The 24,614-nt window shown below is 41.2% G+C and overlaps 1 protein-coding gene across 2 annotated transcripts in view; it reads left to right on the top strand.

The window, feature by feature from the left end:
- Positions 1 to 24,614, top strand: part of met (MET proto-oncogene, receptor tyrosine kinase) — an 89,546-nt gene that overhangs the window by 15,361 nt on the left and 49,571 nt on the right. For both annotated transcript variants that reach the window (XM_008410639.2, XM_008410638.2), the window contains exon 3: positions 19,387 to 19,590. In XM_008410639.2, the coding sequence (XP_008408861.1) occupies positions 19,387 to 19,590 (204 nt within the window). The remainder of the gene's footprint in view (positions 1 to 19,386; positions 19,591 to 24,614) is intronic.

The raw sequence follows: 24,614 nt of genomic DNA, 5'->3' as shown, positions 1-24,614 counted from the left end.
GGTGTTTCCACTCTCCTTAGGGATTCTTGTCGGGTTTGGTCAGCTCCTCCATTTTGTTTCTAAAGTGTCGCTAGAGTACATTAGAGCATCGTATAAACATTTACCACTTTGGGCCGCGGGATTCGTCCAGGGAAACCTGCTGTTAGTATCTCAAGCTGTCGTAGATTTAACTGTTTTTCTTCCCAGAACAGATTGATGTGTAGCAGCTGCCCACTGACAGACATAGCTCTACGCTTTTACAATAGGAAGAAGGGCAATGAAGGTGAAGGCATTAAGATAGAAATCAACAAATTAGCATGGAGCAAGGCTCGGCTCTCCTGTTCCTGCAGATGTCCCGCATGCCACAGCCTGTCCATGCTGTCACTAGGGTGGGTGCAGAAATCAGGCTGGAAAATGGAAATTGATGAATGAAAGGAGAGTTGTGTGTTCTTGTCAACTCCTGTCCCTTTCATTCACCTGGTCTGTGTGCGTAAAAAAGCTGATAAGTTCTATCTTCAGATGGTAACGCTAATCTTCTGGCATACATCCATGCACATCGGCAACGAGCTGCATCAGCGTAGAGCAACAACAGGTCAGATGGAAACAAAGAAAAGATCCAGTAGTATAACCATATATAAAGTGAACTCCAAATCCAAATCATGACTTCATGATTTGACCATAAAACAGTCTGAGAGAGAAGACTTGAAAGTCTGAAGGATTTGCTGATGACTGGTGAAAATCGATGCCAAACTCTCTGGAAGTTGCTTTTTAAATCTAACACCTCCAGACATTCTGATGAAGTCTCCATTCCTCTGACGATCAGGCAGGTGGAGGCCAGCGTTCCCTGCATCCACCCAGGTGTTTGCCACATCACAAGTAAAACACAAAAACCTGCCTGATGATCCACATCCGTTCAGCCTCTGAATGTCGTACTCTGAGCTGCGCCGGCCGGAACGGACCATGAATCCTGCTCCACGCTCACCTTTCCCAATAACTGATTTCACAATTCTCTGACTGTGCCAGAGAACACACTGAGACAGAGTACCACAGCTGCATTTCAACACTGACGGAGCATCTCCGTGGCGCTGCCATTGTTGTGGGCCCGCTCATGACTGCAGGCATTTCCTAGCGATTTTCCGCATGATTTCACATTTGCTCAACGGCACTGTTCAGCTTGGAATCTGCCGAGTTAATGATTGACTAAGGAGTTTGTGTTTTGTTTTTTTTTGTTTTTTTGTGTGGCTGGAAGCGTGCGTAAATCCTTTTACATGGGCCTTTTGTGTGCACAACTTATCTGCTTGTGCTCCCTAGATAAAGAGTGGAGCAAACATGCAAACCGTCAGTGCCTGCAAGCTGTCTCTAAGCAAGGCCACTGCTACAGGATTTATAAATACAGTTCAGTTTGGAAGAAATACTCAAAGAATTAAATTTTTTTTTTATAAAATGATATGTTGGACTTTCTGTTAGTTTGAGGAAACTAGAAAACTCAATAACTGAATGTTATAGCCTTGGGATTTTTTTTGAAGGCAGCGTTTTGATGTTTCAGGAACCTCGAAGAAGGTAAAGGCCCCAGAGCTAAAACATTAATTCTGATCAGTTCCGCATAAAGCCATCATCATTCAGAGATTTACAAACTTTTATTACAGATTTATTTCTTCATATTTGCTTGTCATTTTTACTATGAGGTTGAGTATTTTGCCCAAATTATCAGAAAAAGTCAAAATAAAGACAAACCATCGTCTTGTTACCACTTCCTGTCATCTTCTTTGTCGTCTTCAGCAGTAGTAACGTCTGACTGTTGACCATGTGACTGCAGTGATGCGAAAATAGTGCCTTCATTACAATTTCGTGAAATAGATCTATTTCTATACGTCTGAAAAAGAAACCCACCTCATACTAGTGCAAATGTTTTTTTGAAACTTTCGTGTTTCCATTAAGCAAATTTGTTTTAGAAATTTCAATTTGCTCAGTTTTATGGTTAACGAAAACACAGCTACTGGAACAGGAGCTTTCATTGTAAAACCAGTCAATGCAACTGGGCTTGTGCTGACACTGGGCTCAGTGGCAGAGCGGTCATCTTGTAGTCAGAAGGTCATAGGTTCGATTCTGGCTTCTTCCTCCTGCTGGGCAAGACAGTTAACCCCAAGCTGCCCTCTGATCTGTGTGTGAATGTGATATATAAAATCAATTTACACAAAAATAAATCCAGATAAACCACAGGAGGCTAATGATGCTAACCAGGGTTGATTTGTGATGTAAGGAGCTGTCACAAGTAGCACACCTGGATATTGAAGGGCACATATTTTTTATATATATCTATATTAATTTACGTCGACTAGCGACTAGATGCTATCTAGTCGCTAGCCGAGACGGCACAGATGGCAACTCTGGAGCTTGAACGTTGAGTCAAAATAGTAGGATGCAGGTTGATACAGGTTAATCTTTTGATGTGGTCACCAGGTGGGGGTGGGGGAACAAAAAGACATTTTCCACCCAATTAAACAAAGTGTTTAGGTGATCATGGTGCCATTTCTCTGTTTTGACATCATTGCAAATGAGACAGTTCTCCCTGAATGCCAGGCAGCCGAGCGTTTTGCTCTGATTTGATTTCTTAAACGCTCTCTTTGCCAGCAGCGCCTGAAGCCATTCATGATGCACTTGTTTAGTGTCAAATATGGAGGAGCTTCGCTCTGTGGAGCTTATGAGTCAAAACACCCCCACCCCCCAAGCATACACACACACACACGCACACACACAAACCCCTTCCAGCTATTTCCTAATCAGCCTCCTACACTTCTATTTCATCACATGCTGATATCCTGCTCTCCACTGAAACGAGGCTTATCTGTCAGCCCCCGTGCTCCAAATGAAGGACCAAAAGCAATCTCCTCTCCTCTTCTCTCCTTTCCTCTCCTCTACTCTCCTCTCCTCGTTCTCCTGCTGTCCTGAGCAGTGGCCTCACCTCGACCCCGGATCGCTCCACGGTCCGACGAGTTTGTCGTAAGGTTTTAACTGGCCCCTCTTTGAAAAAAGCTCATAGTCACAAATTTTGGCCAAGCAGCAAATGATCCCATCAGAGCTGCAGACGCTGTAAAGAGGGAAGGCAGAAGTAAAAGTGTTCCTCCTCCCTGTTTCACTCAAGCGTTGGGACTTCTTAAGAGAGGTTGGACACATGGAAGGAGGTTACTTCACCCTGGAGATGAGAGTTAACTTTAAACTTTGTCATAACGGGAACAGGTAGTAAAGGATGCACCTGCCTGCCTGAGCCTTAGCTACCTAGTCCTTATGGAAAAACAGACAATATGAATAACTCTACCACAGTGATGTTGTTTTCCTCTTTTACAAATACTAGTTGTTGTTTTTTAAAATCTGAAATCCTAAACTAAATGCTTTTTTTTTTTTTTTTTTTTTTTTTTTTACTTTGAATATCAATGCCAGAATAATAATATGCTGTGTGTTCTGTTTGTACTAGAAACTTAGACCTTCCGTGTTCCTGGTGGAATTCCAATCTTACGCTGGAATTCCAGATTGGAAAATGGAGCAGCTGTTTGTTTGCTGTCCACACATACAAAATAAAATCTGGGAAAAAATGCAGATAGGGCTGATTTACTCACACTTGTTATGATTTGTATCTCACTGAACCATCGCATGCATACCTGTTCTGTCCTGACAGTTCAGGCGGGTCGGGTTGCCGCATGGTGTCAGGGCAGAGTTCTTCTCCCAAAAAAAAAAAGAAGGAAAACAATCCGCCTCCTTTCCCGTTACATAAATTAAAGCATATACCATCTGGTTCAGGCAGTGATCTAAACACATGTACACACATACAGGCTGTCAAAATGAACTTCTTAATCATGTTTTCATTCACATTCTTTCAACACTACTTTATTTTTTACACACAATTAACACACCGGCTTCTGTATTATTTGGACATCATCTGCACTGCTGTTTGAACTTTTTTTTTTCTGTCTCAGATGTTTCTCTATGCGAATTATCTGCTGTTTCTTGCAAAACTAATCTCTGAAAATTTCTGAAGCAAATTTTTTTTCTTATCTCCCAAAACAAGATCTGTAATTCATCATGGATGGATGGCTGTATCAAAGTACGAAACCAATTGAAGTAAACTGGTGTCAAAGAGTTTGTTGGAGATTAGAGAACATCCAGACTTTTTCTAAGAAAGCTCGGCTTGTGGACGGTCGGATTTAATGAAAGTCTCCAGACCAAATCTTGCTGCATACCTGCAGAGATAAGGGAGAAGTGTTTAAATACCAAAACAAAGCGTTCCTGTTGTTTGCTCGAAATGACCATTTCAGCAAACCGATCTCATAATTTCCCACCTGAATTCCTACAGGTGTGAAGAATTAACACCAAAAAAAGCTGGCAATGTCCTTCCACAGGAAGCTCTGAGCTCAGATCAGATTCCTCTGAACAAGTAATCCCTCCACAATGACTGTGTGCTCAAGTACTGCAGGTAAACGGGGGACAACAGAAGGGGGGTGTGCACCCACCTCTCTCTGTCTGTATTCGCACACACATGTAGGGCTGTTATCACCCTGCTGGGCTTCCATACAATGCCCCACAAACACAGATGCTATCTAGTCGCTAGCCGAGACGGCACAGATGGCAACTCTGGAGCTTTGATCTTATCTTCCCCATCGGTGTCTCTGACTTTAACAAACAAGATGGCGGAAGGTAAGTTTACTGTTACGAATAACTAGAAAAGACACCAGAAGATATCTTGGTCATGGTACCTGTAAAAAGTATAGGTAACACTTTACTTGACGGGGTGTGCAGAAGTCTGACATGACGCTATCATAAACATGACATAACAGCTGTCATTAGGATGAAGGAGTTTTTATGAATGTTTATGACTGTTGTTATGAAGTGTCATTTGGTTAATAATGACACTTTTAATGCAAAGTTGACCATTTTAATGGACTTTTAATGCAAGTTGGCATTAAAAGTAGGGATGCACAATATTGGATTTTTGGTCGATATCTGATATGCCGATGTACTAAAACTTATTTGGCCATTAACAGATATCAATACCGATGTTTTTTTTCCTATACCTACTTACTGAAACTATATATCTTTCTCTACTATGGAATTAAAATACTGCATTATCTTTGTCAGTTTAACCTGCTGCCAAATGCAAATTCAGGAGGCAGAAAATGATGTTACACCTTCAACTTGCATTATGTTTAATGTCAAATTTATTCATGACATCTTCTCTCTCTAAGACAATGACAACACTCAACCAGAGCAAATTTGACGTTGTGCTGCAGGCATCATTGTCTCTGCTTTGTCATATGAAAACAACAACTTTTATATCAGTGAGTTATTTTGACAGATTGGCCGATGTCCGATATAACATTTTCCAACTAATATCGGCCGATACCCATACCAGGCCGATAATATCATGCATCCCTATTTTAAAATGTCATTATTTACGGAATAATACAAAGTTGACACTTTTATGTCATTATTTACCGAATGACACTTCATGACAACAGTTGTAAACATTCATTAAAACTCCTTCATCCTCATGACAGATGTCATGTTTATGGCACTGTAATATCAGACTTATACACACTCCGTCAAATGAAGTGTTAAAACAGTGTAGTCACATCCATGTTTTACCCTTTTCTTGCTTTTACAAATCAATTGTGATCGATAATAAAAACTTTTACCCAAAAAATCCTTTTAAGTCAAAGTTGAAGTTAATATACACAAAATATTGACTATTAGATAAAAATACTTAACATAAAACATGAGTGATTGAATGTATATTCACACCCTATAAAACAACTGACTTAATTCAACAGAATTTCAGTCGATTGGTTGAAAAAAACTAATCCCAGCCCCCGACTAGAGTTTACCAAAAACTATATGAGAGACTCCACGTTCAAATGGAAGGAAGTTCTTTTTGGTAATCAGAAAAGATGCTATTTGAGACCAAACACTGCACATCACCACGTACACACCATCCCCACTGTGATGCACGGTGGTGGCAGCATCATGTGTTCAAGGTAAATAAAAGCAGCAAAGCAGAAATTTCCTGGAGGACAAATAGTTTCCGTCAGAAGGGAACGACCTGAAGCAAACAGCTAACAGTAGACAGAGATGGTTTGACGACACAACAAGATGGGTGTTCTGGAGTGGCCCAGTCAAAGCCTAGACCGAATTCTCTATCCGATCCGATAGAGAATTTATGGGTTGATACGCCTTGAAAAGGCTTCACTGTACCGAAGCCTGTGCCAGCTTCCAGGAGCTTTCCAAGTGGGGAAAAAGTAGAACAAAACTGCATTGTTGTTTTCATGGTAAGCTCTCTGAGGAGACGGCGCTCGTTTGTCCTTTGTTTGCTCCGTCATGTAGACTTTATATACTTGCACAAATGGATGCCACCTGCGAGCTGCTGCAGCATGTGAAACCTTTTATGGCGATTTGCTTCTCTACAAAGCATGCTGGTTTCACGCCGTGTTTTGATGAGGCTTAGGCTTTGCAGCAGCGGGGTTTCTTTGCTACTGGAAATGGCTTTTGAACTTTCTGAAAAGAAATCAGTGAAAGTGCGACTGACTGGGAAATGGCTGACGCTTTCCCAATCGAGAGCTCCTTTCACTACATCATTTTTCCATATTTCAGATTCCAGCGTAGTATTCTGCAGCTTGGAGTTTCTGTCTGGTTCTTACAATAACGGAAAAAGTTAGTGGGAGTGTTTGTGCTCGATAAGTTCAGATCTTATTTGACTCTGCCTGGAACTACTTCATACCACATGGCAGGATAAATCTGTATAAATAAGTGAACTCAAATCACTTGTGGGACCACTCCATCTATTCTTGTTTTTTCCTCCTATCTCATATTATGAGTTATATTTGGTAACACTTTATTTGAAGGGGGGTTCAAAAGACTGACATGACACTGTCATAAACATGACATAACACCTGTCATGAACATGAAGAAGTCTTTATGAATGTTTATGACAGTTGTCATGAAGTGTCATTCGGTAAATAATGACACTTTTAATGCAAAGTTGCTCTAAAGTTGCATTGAAAGTCTATTAAAAATGACAACGTTGCATTAAATTGTCATTATTTCCAAAATCATGCAAATTTGGCACTTTTAATGGACTTTTAATGCAACTTTTAGAGAAACTTTGCATTAAATTGTCATTATTTACCGAATGACACTTCATGACAACAGTCATAAACATTCATAAAGACTTCCTCATGTTCATGACAGATGTTATGTCATGTTTATGACAATGTCATGTCAGTCTTATGAACTCCCCTTCAAATACAGTGTTACCGTATATTTTACCATACGTATGCTGATTATACACAACTGCCAGTTATCCCTATCGCTTTATAGCAATAAGTTGCCCCAAGGGTTGTAAGCAACATGTGAAGTAACAGTGATTACTTTAGCATTAGCTGCTTTAGCAATAGTCGTTAAATTGCACAAAGTAGAATCCACAAAATAAATATCCTTAATGGAAACACTGCAATTATGCCAATTTTGAAAAATCTCCCGTTTTTTCAAAAAACAGTTGTGTTAGGATGAGGTGTTTTTTCAGCCTTATTGAAATTTGTGTATTTTCCCAAACTGCAATGGAAAAACATTTTTGCATCTCTCTGGCTTGCATACAGCAGTATTTGTATTTGTAGGCACTGGATTCCTTTGACAACACACAGCTGGCTCCTGTCAACTGTCAGCATCACACAGTTGACACGATTACTAAAAAGTTTGATAATTCTTCTGCAAAACCGACGACTAAAATTGGAGCTGACGTCTCCTCTGATTGGATGGTGAGAGCAGGGGCTGTGGCTGAATTCTGAATATATCTTATGTTTACGTCTGTCACCACCATGATTTTTAATAACGTGAGATTTTAATTACCTTTGGTTTTTTTAAACACTGCAATTGCAAAATTGTGTTTTTCAACAATGATAGAATATCAACAGAGTTTTGTGCACATTTGTAATTGGAATAGAGCTACTGATGTGTTTTTTGATCACTGTTTTCCCCATAATAAGAGAATGTATAATTTGGTATTTACTCATTTTATCGTTCTCTGTTATAAAATTCTGCCTAATGATCTAGAGCACATGTGTCAAAATCAAGGCCTGGGGGCCAAATCTGACCCCCAAGCTTTTTATGTGGCCCTCTAGAATTTAAAGGGATGCATAAATAGAAACGTCAAGATAACAGTGTGCTTAATATGATTTTATCAATCAAATCAAAGCAGTTTTTATCAGTTTACTGCCAAATTACATCAACCAGTCCCTCCACTTTCCTGCAAATTATAGTAGGAATTCACGCAAAATCAACAAATCCCTGCACTTATTTTTACTAATGCATAACTGTGAGTTTATTTCCGATTTTTGGCAAAAATGGAAAAATATTGGCTCCTTTTGATAGTTTACCATCACCTGAAGGTGGATGTGTTTCTTACTTCTACTAAACATGTGTCTCAACCTTACTTGGTTTGTAATCCGTAATGATACGGCGAGTAATAAACAGTTGCATTTCCCATCACACGTAAGTGTTTCAAAATTATTTTAAAAAATTCCCAGAACCAGTCGCAAAATCCTGGAGGGACTGAAAAGATGTTGAATATTATTTCATTTTAAGAATTTATTTATATTTTAACAGTTCGTTGACGGGTTTTAGCAATAGATTCTGGTACAACTGGCCCTTTAAGAGCATTCATGATCTTGGTTTGGTCCAAAGTGAAATTGAGTTTGACTCCTCTGACCTAGAACACCGAGGTCTAACAAATACAGCTGTGGTCCATTTGTCAGACCTGCTGCCTCTCCTCGGAGATGTTGCATTTTCTCCTTGTTTTTGGGTGGATTTTCTCTGGGTGCTCCCGCTTCCTCCCACAGTCCAAAAACATGTTACCGTATTGTCCGCACTATAAGGCGCACCTTCAATGAATGGCCTATTTTAAAACTTTTTTCATATATAAGGCGCATAGAATAGACGCTTCAGTTTGGGTTGCCAATTTGTTCCATACTCTATTATTACACATCCACATTTGTAAATAGAAGGTCCCCGAGTGCTTTATATAGTAGGCTGCCCCAGTTGTTGTTTCACTCATGGTGTTGGTGTTGTGATATTGTGCCCAACTGCTTTCTGGGTAACACAGACCAACCGACACGCTGCCGCCGCAGTCTCTGTCTCTCTTCTCCCTCCCCTCCCTCCCTGGCTTTAAATGTATTATCAAACTTTATTAACAAAGCAGGGTTCTGACAACTATCCCAGCATGCATCGCGCACTTCTTCTTCTACAGGGGATAATGAAGTCGGCGGCTGCTTACCGCAGTTGCTAGACCTGTTGTGGCTCAATATTGGTCCATATATAAGGCGCACCGGATTATAAGGCGCACTGTCGGCTTTTGAGGAAATTGAAGGTTTTTAGGTGCGCCTTATAGTGCGGAAAATACGGTAATTTGAATATCTCCATTTAGCCCTGCATGGATCAAATGGCACAGAAGAAAATTACTTTTTATATGACACAGTAACTTGTCTTTGTATCAGCTCTATGCCCAATGCCTGACAGTGATATGTTCTGACACAGGGACGCGTGTTCAGACGCCGTGTTGACCCTCGGTTGATAAGACGCCCTGCTGCAGGAGAACAAACGGTTGCTGTTTACAACCTGAGGTTATCTGGCTACTCCTTAACGGCTGCTGCAAAGCCGCTGCTCACCAGCTGTTGTTTGGCTGTCCGCAACACGCACCACATTATATATATATATATGTGTGAAAACCAGATCAACTCTTAGATATGATATATGCTTTAAATGGTAGCATCTTGTCTGCTTTCGCTGTGAAGCGTCTGCCAAGTGTCTGCACCAGTGGATGGATTTGATTATTCCAGACTGCTAGGAGGGAGGAATTTTAGGGGGAAAAACAGATTGGATGGAATAACTGAAATATGGAAAGTGTGGGTTTTTTTCTGTGTAACATTCCTCCTTTAAAATAAAAGCAGGTCTTCTTAACATAAATAGCATAAAAGCATGCTGTTTTCAGTCCAACAGTCTTCCATGCCGTTATTACTTTCCTCTTCAGTTCTCAGTGGAAAAGGCTTTTGCTAATAGTGATAGAGTCATGTGTGTGCAGTAAATGATGATTATGAATTGCTCCCCAAAGCATCTCTGGAGCTAAGTCACCCTTCTCTTTATGTTCATGTGTCTCTGTAATTAAGAGCACATGCAGGAATAGCAGCTGCAGTAAATATAACCGATCGCTCGGCTCAGCTGTCCGACTGGAACTAAGCAAAACCTCACAGAGACACTAATACTCCAAATAAATAATAGTAATGTTAAGGCTGGAGTCTAAGCAGGGGATCCATACATCTTTTATTAACCTATGGTGTGTACTTTACAGTGACATTGTTGTTGTTGTTATGTATGCAGATGTTTTGTCTCTTTTTCTCTCTTTCTGCAGGTGTAGAAGCAGACTTCTAGGGCATTATCTTGTATTCTCTCTATCCTTCTTTCTTTCTTCTACCCATATCTCCTTCTTTGTCTTTCAACTTTCTTTCCTGCCATTCTGCCTTTCTTTTTCTCTGCCTTTTCTGTTTCTAATTATTATCCGTATTAAATGTGCATATTTTCCCAAATTAAAACTGGTGTCATATGCGGAAAATATGTCGTATAAGGCGCACCGGATTATAAGGCGCACCTTCAATGAATGGCTTATTTTAAAACTTTTTTCATATATAAGGCATTACAAGGCGCATGGAATAGACGCTATAGTAAAGGCTGGAGTTACGTTATGCATCCACCAGATGGAGCTGCACTAACGGGAATGTCAACAAAACAGTCCGACTGCAGTCGGCGAGGAGAGCCTTCTGCGACTGGGCCGGGGCGTGGCCGGACGATGGTCACCCTTCTCCGTTCGCGCACAGCATGTTCGTGGAGAACGTGGTGCTAAATGACTTGCAGACGACCTGATTCTAGACGGTCGGTAGGTAGATAGGTCAGTCAAACTTTATTCATAGATTACAAACCAGCGTTCTGACAACTATCCCAGTATGCACCGCGCGCTTCTTCTTCTACGGGCGAAAATGAAGTCGGAGGCTGCTTACCGTAGTTGCTAGACCTGTTGTGGCTCAATATTGGTCCATATATAAGGCACACCGGATTATAAGGCGCACTGTCGGCTTTTGAGGAAATTGAAGGTTTTTAGGTGCGCCTTATAGTGCGGAAAATACACTGTGTGTATAAATATATATATATATATAACCTTCAGATTTTGCAGATTTTGTTCATAAAAATATTGTTTTGGGAGTTAACTTTGCTAGAAATCAGCAGACTGGAGGAACACAGACCTATAGAAAGACTATATGTCATCTGAGATATAGTTTGAGTAAACTTTCTGAAATGGTTATGAAATTACACCTTTAAACCAGGTTAAATCTTGATGCAGTTTCCTCTTTGTCCATCCCGGTGATAAGTCAGTAGCATCTCCCATGATGCTCCCTGGTGGAGCTCCCTCACTGTAGATGTCACAGATGTCAGCGAGACTTCATTATTCAAGCAAATAAAAGTCAAGAAGAACAGAATGAGTCCAACAGGAGTCATCCACCATATGTCTGGTGTGGAAAATGCAGGCCTCCAGGGTTTACATGATGTAATGTATCACGTATGTCTGAGGTTTTTATGAAACACCTAGCATGAGAGCGGCATTGATGCTAACCCGACTAGCGCCATAAAGAGCTGCCTGTTGCGTCACTGCCACTGAAATTAGCTTGAACGTGTCCGTTTGGAACTAGTTCTTGTCAACTCTTTTTTTCTTTAGCTGTACCTTTGCTGTGATTGGAAAGAATCTCTTAGGGAGTTGACCCCGCTAATCCCTTTTGATCTGCAAGTTGACACCTAAGTCAGCCTGACCGAAATATGTATTTGCAGGAACGGTTTTGGAAAGCTCATCCCAAGAATGTGTCTTTGCCTTCAGAATGTTGTGAAATCAGACGGCTTCCTGAGAGCGGCTTCGATTGTCCTCTGGCCTCCACGGCGGTCTCAGTAGTCTATAATTCCTTCGCCTTGTTTTGAATCACGTAAATCCCCTATCTCTGAGAAAAGGAGTAAAAACATACTGTGATCCATCCCGGAGCAGAAGTTGTGAAGCAGAGGTGAAAAATCATCCCCTCTGTGCTCTCAGAGACGATATTTTAGCCTTTTAAAGGAAGCAGAGGATGCGCAGTAATCACTCAACCTGCCAGGCTTCATCCCGCTAATGTCAGTAAGCAGAGCTGAGGATTGTTTCTTCGCTGAGCTCATTCAACCGTATGCATACTGTTGAAAAGTCATGTACTGCATAAAAAGACACATGTTCACATTTTTCCTGTTTTAGCTCAGTAAAGTTAACCAAAATTATTTGTGAAAAATGAGGATAATGAGATTTACACATGTTTCTTCATTATTTCATAGAGTTCCCTTTTGCTTTCCTTTTTAAACTGTGTGACTTGAGTCAAACATTTTTGAGTAGCCTACCCTTCTGTATGCTTCTCTTTGAACTCTTGGTTCATTCCTCCCAATAGAGCCATTGGGAGGAATGGCTCTATTGCGTTTCTGACGCATCAGAAAACTGGTGCATGGCGGAATGCAGCACCACAGAATACGGGCCAATCGTATTCTGTGTCTGCCGGGCCAATGAGTGGCACTGTAACACTGCCAGAGAACGACACACACAGAAAAATAACAGCTTTTTTTTATTATCATTTGTGAGAGTGAGGCGCGTCAGAGACAAAGCTTTGACATCGTAGCTTTAAAACGACTGGGCTTTGCGTGGCCACACAGGAAATGTTCTGGAATGTATCCGCTCTGGAACCCGGTTTGAAAAATGATTGTTTCTGGTTTCCCAAGAAACCAAATCTACATGGACGTACAGCCTAAAAAGACAAAAAACATTTTCAGATACACCTGAAACCGTCTCCGGGTGAACCTGAGTCAGGTTTCGAGACTGAGATACTTGTTAGCTCTGCAAGCTAAACTGACTCTGTCTTTGTCGTCCTTTAGCCACTTTGTAACAGGTTTGCTGTATGATTCGGGTCATTTGAGCCAAAGCTTTGTCTTCATGGTTGATGACTGCTTCAGTCTTTTCACATACTGTTCAGTCCTTATGAAGTGAAGAACACCGATCCCTCATCAAGCAAAACCATAACACATGATCCCATATAGTGATCGTAGGCTTGCTCGCTTTGTTCTCCAACAGTGGTTAAGGCAAAACAGTTCAATTTCAGAATACAACACATTTCTCTAAAAATTTACTTGCCTTGTCTTTGGCACTACTACTCTAACTCGGCTTTTTTGATATGGACTTCTTCGTTTGGCAAGCGACCTTTCAGCCCAGGTTGTTACGAGATCCCTTTGTAAGTGGATCATGACATATCACACCAAATTCTTTTGCATTTGTTCTGGATTTGATGCACACATCTCTGCAATTCATCTAAAAACTGAACGTACATGTTTTTGTGAGGCAGGCAGGCAAGGGAAAGGAAACAAAAAAACAAAGAAAGACGGCAGGTGAAAAGGGGGAATGATGAAGTCTGAGGGGCGACATTGACTCCAGGGTCTGTTAGACGGGCTTTGAAAGAGGGCTATTTTCATGAAACAATGAGATTATATTTTCAGCATCCGCTCTGAACAAGGGTATATCCTTTTCCCCCGTGGCACATGAGAATTTCGGGTTTTTGTCAGGAAGAGTCTGGTGCAGGAAGTGGCTTGTTAGAAAAATGTTTAAAACTGATCACCGTGTCATTCCCGACGCTTTCCAGCTCAACAACATCTCTGCCACCTCGTACTTCGAAAACATTTAAGAAATGACACAAATTTTCAAACACTATAGGAGTGTAAAGCCAAGACAGCATTCATTGGCAGAACACCGTACTGCCACGGATCTGTGTCGACCAGGCATCCTGGTGTGTGGCTCCAGAGCTTTTTGGCTGATAAAAAGCTCCAGCAGTGTGCAGTCTGCTGACTTAGTTTAAGTCTGAAGACAGAGAGGATCCTATATGTAATGTGTCCAGATGCCTCTGGACACATTACAAGGCTTAAGGAAATCCCAAAGGTACAAAATCTAATTTAGGAGTCTTTTTTTCTTTTCTCTCATCAAAGGCTTTTCGAACTATTGAGCAGATGAGTGGCAGCACATACGTTGTCTTGTGTTTTCTCAGATTTTCCACATTACAACTACAAACTTGAGTTTGATTTGTTTTTTTTTGTTTTGTTTTTTTAGCTTTTATGTGGTAGACCAACACAAAGTAGTGCATTATTATGAAGTGGAACAAAAATACATTTTCATTTTTTTTTCTTCAGAGGTCAGATTGGTTCAGTGTTTCTTCGCACTTAGACACGGGCATAAGTGGCTGAGCATTTACTGAGAATTTGACAAAATGCTTAACGAAATTGAACAAAGAATCTTTATAGTCATACTGTTCCATTTGGATGATCTCAGGAACGTATTCTGTGGAATGAAAGGCTATTTGCAGCTAAATTGAATGTAATCTGAACCAAGTCTTTTTGTAGCAGTTGTGTGAACATGCATAAATATCTTCAAAGCCGCTTTAACTAAACCATTGGTGCTCTTAGATGTTAGCCAACCCGGACACATCATCAGGTTAAAACAGTGTCGTTGCAAAGCTTTGTCAAGTTTATGAAAATGTGTGTGAAAACTTTCTTTTGCATCTGCCTCACTTTTCACGCTCAGAACAAAGACCTCACAGTTGTTGCTGCAGCCTCCGGGGGACCGTGGATATCAGCACTGGAATTCCTCAAGAAAGAAGTTTTTTTTGTTGTTTTTGTTTTGTTTTTTGGGAAACATTCAGTTCACAAAAATGTGACAATATGACAGAGCTACTGAGAGGCCAGAATGTTCAAAACAGTCACTTCTTTAGAGAAGTCAAAGCTAACTCCACATGCCAGTTCCCTAGATCTACTTTCATACTGATAGCTATCATTATAAATTCTGTCTACCATTTACACTACAAGATGGCAGGAGAATTTTCCCTTTTGATATTTGCAAATACAGTTTGTTTTTATTAATTAAAGAAATGTTTTTCTGGCCTGATATTTATTACATATAATGCCTTACTGGTGCTGATCTATTGTACTGGTGATTCTCAGTCCTGCTCATACCCTTCTCATCGTTGTCATTGTTGACATCTTGAGGGCAGCTCCATGGCCCTGTCCTCACCTTACTGTCAGCTCTCCTTATTCTCCAACACTTGGTTCTCCGCAGCGCCCGCACATGCAAACACACATTAACACATGACACCGTGTACTGCTTTCTCACAGCCACCTGTGCTGCTGGGCACACACAACACCTACACATCACGGTAATTACTGCTACAGACTCAGGTTGCAGAGTATCGTGCATGTCAGAGACCAGACGGAGGACGCCCACCCTGACCAGCACGTGTTCATTTTTATTTTGTTTTGCATTTTGCCGTCTCTCAAAAATGCATTTTTGCACACCCCGGCAACAACCAAAACGCCCCGCTGCCTGGAGCGCAACATTGCACAAACAACCCAGAGGTCAAAGGTCTGTTATTCCAGAGAGACAGCCAGCTGAGCGCCCCCTGCAAACGAGACAGACTGCGTCCGAGCATGTGCACAAGTCTGCTAAGTCGGAGCTAATAAGCCTCAGCAACGTGGTGTGTATTTTCATACATTAGCCGTGCTGCTGTTACACTATTTTTGCACCGCAGATGCAGTTTGTATATTCAAAAGCACTTTTGCGAGTAACCCTGTCCAAGGCTTCGCGCTCAGGCATTAGTGTGTTTATTCACACAGGGCCCAGGGGCCACAGGGAGAGTAGGAAAATGACATTAAGCCACAGGGATCACCTTTCACCTCTCTTTAGACGCTCCCAAGCAGTGCCACTAGCTTTGGGAGCTTCACAACATGGAAATCCAATCGCAGGGCCGTTGTTTTGGGGACAATAGCTGCTGGTTAAGTATAGGGCCAAGAAGTGTACAGTATCTTCCATATGTGCCGCAGGGTTACTGTTGAATAGCTTACAGACTGCTTCAGAAAATAGCCTGGAACATGTAGAACATCAATGCTTTTCAACAATGGCTCTCTTCTTGCCTCTGTGCCAGAAGGGCCAGATTTATGGAGAGTTCTCCAGTCAGCAGGCTCCCACCTGAGCTCAGGATCTCTTCTCCAGACTTATGGAGGGCCTGTTGACTCTCCTTGCCTGGCCTGTGTGTTTAGTTGGACGGCCTTGTCTTGATATGTTTGCTATTTGTGTCATACTCTTTCCATTTTCAGATTCTAGATGGACACAGAGCGTCATGAGATGTTCAGAGAATGGAATACTTTCATCCAGACGGTGTGGCGCTTCGGCTTGCTGGAGGCTCAGACTGTTGAAATTTAAAACGATAGGATGTGATCTTATCCAGTCATTAATGTTTGGCTGTGACACGTGGTGCACCAGCTACACTACGAAGGTTTTTGGAAATCGCGTGCGCTGCGAACAACCTTCCCCCTCTGTGGAAAGAGAACGACATCTTTACCAGCATTGCCCTGCATTGCAAAAGTCGAGTAGACAGACTGCGTCCGAGCATGTGCACAAGTCTGCTAAGTCGGAGCAGACTTGTGCACAATGCTGAGCCAATCAGCATTCCCCTCACATCTTCAGCTTGTTTAACATGGACCTTCTCATTGTTTAATGGGTCACACATATGTGAGCACATCTCACATATTCAGGCCTCCCTTCATTGGCTTTCAGCTGCTTTTACTGGCCCCGATTGACAAGGCAGAAATTTAGATCGAGCTTTATCTGTTTAAACTCCCAAACTTTGGACATCTTTGCTTCCTGTTTCTAAGTTTTTTTATAAAACATTTATTTTTCTTCTATAACGTTTGGCCTGGTGTAAGTTGATATGTTCTTTTTATTGTCTTTGGTTTTATGTGTGTGTTTTTAATGTTGTTTTGTGTTTATTCTTTGATTTGTCTTGGTTTTGTACGGCGCTTTGGGCAAACTTATGCTTTTTAAATGTGCTTTAGAAATAAATTGGATCTGGATTTGAAATGTCTTAAGCATTCCTGTTGCTCCGACTCAATATTTGGAAGCGTGGCCAACTTCCTCCGTTCACTTCCTCTAAAACCACAATGCCAAAGCAGCACAGAAACTCAACATCATCGTTCAGAGCTCCTGCCTTCTGTTCACTGATTGGCCAGGGTGAGATGGATCCTGAGAAATTGAGCTCTATGGAACAAATTTGCTTAGGAGATGAGAATCGTTGTGTAGAAAGGTAACGGCCAGGCTACTTTATTCTTGGTTTCTTCCTTCACCTTCGCTAGGCTGTTTTGTTTGTTCACCAGGTTTTAATGGGAAACTCTTCCATATTTTCCCAACGTACTGCTTTTTAAATTTTTCTTTTTTAATTGAAGTGACATATTTGAGTTGTGATGGCTTCAGCGTGTCGTTGAACCTGTTTTCCTGGCGGGGACGCCATCACATGCCAGCCCAGAAAAGGTTGCCTACGAGCCAAACCCCAGCCCAGGATAACAGCAGCGCAGCTTCAAACAGGACTTGTCAAAACAGCCTTCCGCTGTCCAATCTCATCTTCTTGATCCACAGGAATTCCTCAGCAGAGGCAGAGGAATGACGCTCAGCGCTTGCCATCACATCAGACTGCTCCGCTTCAACAAACACACCAAAGTCCTGTTTGTTTGCTCTGAAAACAATCAGCCCAGGGCCTGCTGTTTCATCCAGCATGACATCATTTTTGCAGTGATGACGTGTCAGTGTCAGGTATTTTTTAGGAGGAATTGGTTTAAGCAACTGCTGAGTACTTTTCACTTTTTTCTCCAAAAAGTGAAACGGTTTAAACGAAACCTCCTGAAAAAAATAGATACTGCAGGGATGTTCTAAAACACACAATTTCTACTTCATGTTCAAACAAGAAATCACTCCTTTGACTTTTCTTGAGACATTATGTGTTTTTTTTTCTTTTCTTCGTTGCTACGTGTCCATTCTGTCATCCAGTTTTTAATGGGTTTCAGTCACAGACTGTCATTTTTTAATCCAATTTGAACCATCTTCCCTTTTTTTTTTTGGTTAATTCAAAGCAGATAAGGTGGCCTTTTTTTGTTACCCAGATGTACAGCAGGAATGTGTTCAAAAGTTCTGCCAAATTTCAATTTCCTTCAGCTTTTTCTTGGGTTCATATTAAGCCTTTTTAAAATGTAACCACCGTGTGCTTGTCAGGTCGGACCGTGTCTCTGACGTTTTATCTTAACCCTTTTAGAAGTCCTGATCTCCTGAAGTAGAAGTCAACAGAAAAAAAGAGAATAAATTAACTTTCCAGATTTATTACAAGCTTATTGTTCTCTTCATCTTCAAAGCCTGTCTGCCTAAACAAATGACTGAGGAAGGTTCACACAAACCGCAAATAATGGTGCTATGACTTCATCGGACACAAGAATATGTTGGACTGGAGCGTTGTTAAGTCCAGATCAGGTTTTCAGCTTCAGCTCGACATTTTTAGCAAGTTGCCATGATTGTTCAACCTGGAGAGGTCATGCGCCAGAGCTGAGTAAACAGCAGAAAGCTACAGCTTGGTCAAGCGTTCAGGTCAAGGACCCAAAGAGCCTCGAGAGACTTGCCACCCCCTGGGTCATTAATAATTAATGAAATCTGAGGCAGGGGACAGAATGCCATGACTAAACAGGCAAAGAGCAAAGGCAGTAAAACAAGACTGGCCAGGAAGGGAAGGTGGGGGAGGTATGGGGAGAGGATCAAACCCTGGACACAAGTTGTGCTTTCACTGTAAGATCTAGAAGCTCCAGACACAACAATGGAGAGAAAGTGAGATTTAGATCTTTACCCTTAGTCTGTAAGAAACCAGAGGTTCAAAAAGTGCAAAAAAAACAACATGTGGAGACAGTTGGAGACAGTCAGCGAAATGAAAAACAGCATGAAACTCTGTCCTTTTCCCATGAAATCCAGCAGCCCTCACTGTCCAACAAAACACGTTCCTGCCCTAGAGGTGCTATCATAGCCAGACCTCCATTACGAGCTCAGCCTGATGAAAGAGTAACTAAAGGGGGGGGCTTAGCAGGTTTGGCTTCTAACCCTCCCCCCACTGGGTCAGATATGAAAACAGATAGTTCTACATGATATTATATAGCAAGTGGTTTTTAAGAGGCTCTGTTTGAACAGTGAAATGTGACCCCTGTCTCCTTCTCAGCAGTTTTCTAATTATCTCTGGTGATCAGCAGCCTTTTATGCCAACTCCAGACTCCAGATTCTCCTTTTAATAGATAAACGGATGTTGTTGCTGGTGATGTTGGAGAGGGGGAAAAAAAAAAAACTCACTCTTGAAACCACAACAGAAAGACATTTCTTGGTTGGACTTGTAATTTGTCTGATGCCGTTTGGTTTCTTTGCAGACTTCCTCAGACGACTGCGACCCCCACGAAGGAATCCATGAGGGGAAGGAGGGCATGTACCGCCTGCAGGTGACCCAGTTTGTCCAGAGGCTGGAGTTCTGGCACAAAGACTTGAAGAACACCTTGGTCACATCGATTACAGTGGTTCCAGTCAATGGTCGCACTGTGGCGTACCTCGGCACGGCAGATGGACGGCATATACAGGTAAGGAGATCAACACCAGGCTGCAAAGGGCTGGTAAAACCAAAATCCTGTGCAGTATGTCAATTTTAAATTTTTTTATGTGGCAGGTGTTTGTTTGCATGGGAGTGATTAAATTAGATGTAAGTTTCTCTGTTAGGACTAAGTAGGCAGAAACTCTACATCGGGGTGTCCAAAGTCGGTCCTCAAGGGCCGGCATCCTGCACATTTTAGTTCTGTCCCTGGTGGTAGTAACAATCTTTTCAGCATGTCAATGTTCCTCTTAGGCCATCTAATGAGCCATCATTTGATCCACGTGCTTTAAACCAGGGAGGGAACTAAAACATACAGGATGCCGACCCTTGAGGACCGACTTTGGGCACTCTGCTCTACATGAATACATCAAAATATATCCAGGCCATTAAAAAAACACTACACGACAAAACAAGACGATATGTTTTTCATTACATAACTAAAGGTGGGAACAAAACCCAAACTGATTACAGAATCATGAGGAATCTAAGATTCTCAAACCTTGGTCTGATGTTGGATTTTTAAGATTTTTTTGTCTAATTTGTCAATTCTAAGCTGGTTTTTAGGCAAAAAATAAATAAACAAATAAGAAAGCATAGGCAATGCTCCTTTATTGTGTTTTTGCAATTTAAAACAGGTCTCTGTTCAACATGGATCTATTTATCAGTCTTAAGTTGTTTACATTTTGAAATAGAGATGATGATTGCAGTCCGAACTCAATGAAATACTATGAAATAGTCCTTCAATCTATCATCAACTGCTTGGATGCTAACTTTAGCTTTGCTAGCAGCTAACAGTTGGCTTGTGGCAGCATTTTTGCTGTGTTTACAAAATGTTTGCGTCACGTAACATTACCGTTTCTTTCTTCACCGAGTACCTAAACTGCTGCCGCATGAGCTTTTTAGAACTCATGGATTCTTCTTCAATGCCAGTTTGATATTAGTTGGATTTGTCAGAACCTCCTGCCATTCTTCTTTCAAAATAACTCTCTAAAACATTGATATACACAGAGTGCCAAGCTCAAAGACTGCACATTTATATCTAAGCCTAATAACATCAGCCCGAAATATTTCTCCAGAGAACCATAAGCTGGAAGCAGTTACTGCTTCATGAAAATTCCTTTTCATGAGTAAACAAAACTTCAACACCCTGAGTATATTTCAGACATTAGTTGACTTTAATTGTTTGATGTCTTTACATAACTTGGAGTTGGTGTTCCACATCAACTGTGGTTCTTATTTATCTTGTATCATAATCAGGCCAAATCTGGCTTTCTGAAGGCTGTAGTTGAGTAATGCAAGTACACTGTAAAACATTTGAAGGTGGTTTAAAATAAAAATTCACCTGCTGCCTTGACAATTCAATTAAAGTCAACAGGAAAACTGTTTTGGTTTTTAACTCAGAAATTAAAGTTCATGAAGTTGATTTCACAATAAGAAACAAAAAACATTTAAGTTAATTAATCTTGAATTGTGAGTTTTAACTTAATGCTGCAATTTAAACCAAATAATTATTTCACAATATCATAGAAAAAACTGGCCTCATCTAGTTCATCTATTATTTTCACTGTTAATATCAAGTTAAAATAACTTAAAATAACTTTTTTTACTTTACTAATTTAAATTCTTGTTTCAAATTGCATGAACAAAATTTCTAATCTGATAATGAATTTTATTAAACATCACAATAAAATTCTGTTCAGAAACATTTAGTGTGAATAGGACTTATCCTCAAGCTTTGCAACCTGTCAGTTGCATTAAATAAACATTTGCCTTAATAACACACAAGAGTCAGATCAATATAACACACAAAAACATGCTGCTAAGCACTCTGGGAAATAGTTCCCACTCCTGTCTTTTTCTTTTTTTTAAGCTTTGTTTAAGTGCTAACCTAAATACTCTAGTTTAGTCAACTCTTGGAGGTTTGACAAAATGAATAAACGTTAACACAACTTACTACTTGTAAGTTTATCTTTCACAAACTCACACATTTAGGTTCAAAATCTAAAACTCACTTTTTATTTGACTTAAAAATAGAACATAGTAGACACAACTAAATGCTGCTCAAATGTTTTACAGTGCAGCAAATATATTAAGGCTGTTGTAGTTTAATCAGCTTCCAATGGCAAACTTGTGTTGTTTCATGTCACACCATAGAATGCAACACCTTGTTTCCTGCTTTACCCGCCATTCCATCAGTAAAACAACATGTCAGGGTCATGACTGCTGACTGAAGCCTGCGATTTGTGTTGCATTGTTAAAATACTATCGCGAACGGAATGAATCGCCAAAAAGCAAAAACTGAGTTGCGTCACGTATTTTCGAAACTCAAGAAATAAAAAGCATGCACGAAAAAAAGCAGCAGAGACATGGAAAATCGGCATGACAGCTGCAAGGAAAGGCGGGGAGGGCAGAGACAGCGGCAGCAGAAAGCGAGGGGGCTTACAGGCTGAACGGTACGTTAATGGTGAACGACGGGCTTCCCTAACGCGTTCCCTTGCACGGCATTCTGCGAGTTCCTTGCAGCTGTTGCCATGCTTTTCCAGTCAGTCCTAAAGCCAGCCATGCCACTTCACGCTTAGCCCCCCTCCTCACCCCGATACCCAGAGCCCCGTTCCTCCCAGGCTCCATCTCCACTAACATACGCGAGCTGATTTGTTTTCAGCTTTAGCTAAAGCAGGAGTCCAAACTTCGCGAAGTTAACCATTTAGTTAAGCAGTGGCAAGCGGCGCACGGCCACACGACCAGGATTAAGTCTTTGCTTGTAGAATAAACAGAGAAAAGCAGCCGATAGAAGAATGAGAATAGGAAGAAATGAGGACGAGCCAGTTTTAGGGATTACAGCCTGAAGTAAAATGAAAGCAGCAAACATGGTAAAAAAATTTAAAAAAAAACACTTTTACTCAAAATGTAGGCTCACACTCAGATGGGATGAATCTGTCAATTATCTATTCATATATTCTCAAAAGTGTCACTGTGGTCCTCAGCTTAAAGCTGTAGTATGCACCTTTTATGAAAGATAAATATTTTATTACATGTGTTGAAACTGTCACTATTTGGTGACAGTTTGGTATGAGACACATAATAGGCGAAAGAAAATCAAACTCCTCTGCCTTCTCTCAATGCTAACAAGAAACAACCAATCAGAGGCAGGAGGCGGATCTTAGCGCTGTCAATCATCCTTGCACACGCCTGCTCATCCTCTCGTCCCCCTTGTGGTAAACTATAGCTTTTTCCTGATAGCAGAGCCTGTCATGAACACTGAGGTTAGTTAGCATAGCCACCACATTGAGCAGTGAGTACATGAGACTGATTGACAGTCTTGGCTCTGGTCAGGAGCGGTGCATTTCTTCACTCAGGGTGGAGGAGATGGATCTTCACATTTTATCTGTCTCATACCATATGGTCGCTACAAGGTGACAGTTTTAACACACATGTAAAAAACATGTTTTATAAAAGTTACATGCTGGAGCTTTAAGACATCTTCTGTTTTTGTGGTTTTTGTTGTTTTAAATTTAAGTTCAGACTCCTTTGCAATTCCACTAGAGATTTATTCCAGCAACAGGACCTCCTAACTCCAACCCAATCTGAACATTGTCAACTTTTCTTTAAACTTAAACATTGTTAGAAAGAATCAGTATTTGCTCGTTAGGCAGTAAGATTTTTAAAATTGTCCAATAATATATTTTTTGGACTAATTTTTGACTTGGTAATTCCAAGTCGCTAAGATCCTTCATTTGAACCCAGACGGAAACCTTTCATCCCCAAAGTCACCCTGGTATGCATTTGACCTGATGACCCCCTGACCGCCTGCTGCCTCCATCTAAAGCTATGCAGAAGAAAACCTACAAGACGTTCTCATCAAAATCAACTTCATTGTTCGTTGGGTCAAAAGGACCTGTCAACTTTTCATGCGTTTGAGCTTCCTTGTCAGCCGTGGTGGACAAAGCGAGAAGGAATATGGGGCAGAGGCAGTGAAAGAAAAGGAACGTTGTTTCCCCCCCCAGTGGACTGACTCAGGAAGCGTTCCCTCGACTTCAGTCGGCCCACTGTGGGAATTACACAGTGCCAGTGTTTATAGGCCAAACTTCCCCCCAGGCTCCTTAATACAATAAGCTGTAATTTACACCACTATTACCTCCAGAGAAATGGCTGTTGTGTGGCCCCGTCCCCTGCGGAAAGCCACCTATTATCCTCGCTGTCACAAAAGCTAACGTTGATCATGAGGTTCAAGCAGTGAAAGAATGATGCTGGAAAACAAGATGTTTGTCAGCAGAGGAATCAGAGGCCAAGCTGCGGTTCAGCCAACTGAGTAAAAAAGTACATTTAAAGTTTACTACGCTGAGTGTGTCGTGTTTTTCCTGGATGCCCTGACGCATCGTAGGCTTGAACAAAAGGGTGAAACAGTCAACAGCTTCAGCGCCCGTTGGCCAGTGCCATAAAACATGCACGCACACCACAAGTCACCACTGGATTGTCTTAACTGTGTTGCTGGCTGCTAGGTGTGTGTGTGTTTGTGTGTGTGTGCACATCTAAGTGTGGGTGTGTGTATAATTTAGAAAAACCTCACGTTACTGCAGTGACCACATACCCCACATACGCTGTTCAGTTTTGTTTGTTCCAAAGCCAAAAGCTGCAGCGTAACCACAACGGATAAATATTGCACCAGGTGTGTTTCGCTGAAGGTGTGAGGGCGTGTGTGTGTGTTAGTGAAATTCAAGATTTCATTGTATGTGAGCCTGGAGTTGATGGTTGATGTTTACCTAATATTAGCATACAGAACAATGATTTCCATTCCCACTTTCTGAAAGTGAATATAGTGGGAATTCGTATGTCTTCCTCTCAGCAGTGGTCTTCTTTACCACTTTGCCCCACAGACCAGGTTTGAGGAAAGTGCAATTGGTAGTTGTCCTGCTGACAGATTTTCCCATGATGGTTGTAGCGTGACAAAATGTGAGAAAGTTCAAGAGGTGTGAATAATTTTTGCATGTCTCTGCACATGTTCACTTTACCCAA

Source organism: Poecilia reticulata, linkage group LG6 (genome assembly GCF_000633615.1).
Source record: "Poecilia reticulata strain Guanapo linkage group LG6, Guppy_female_1.0+MT, whole genome shotgun sequence".
Lineage (NCBI taxonomy): Eukaryota > Metazoa > Chordata > Actinopteri > Cyprinodontiformes > Poeciliidae > Poecilia > Poecilia reticulata.
This window is presented reverse-complemented; position numbering and strand designations above follow the sequence as displayed.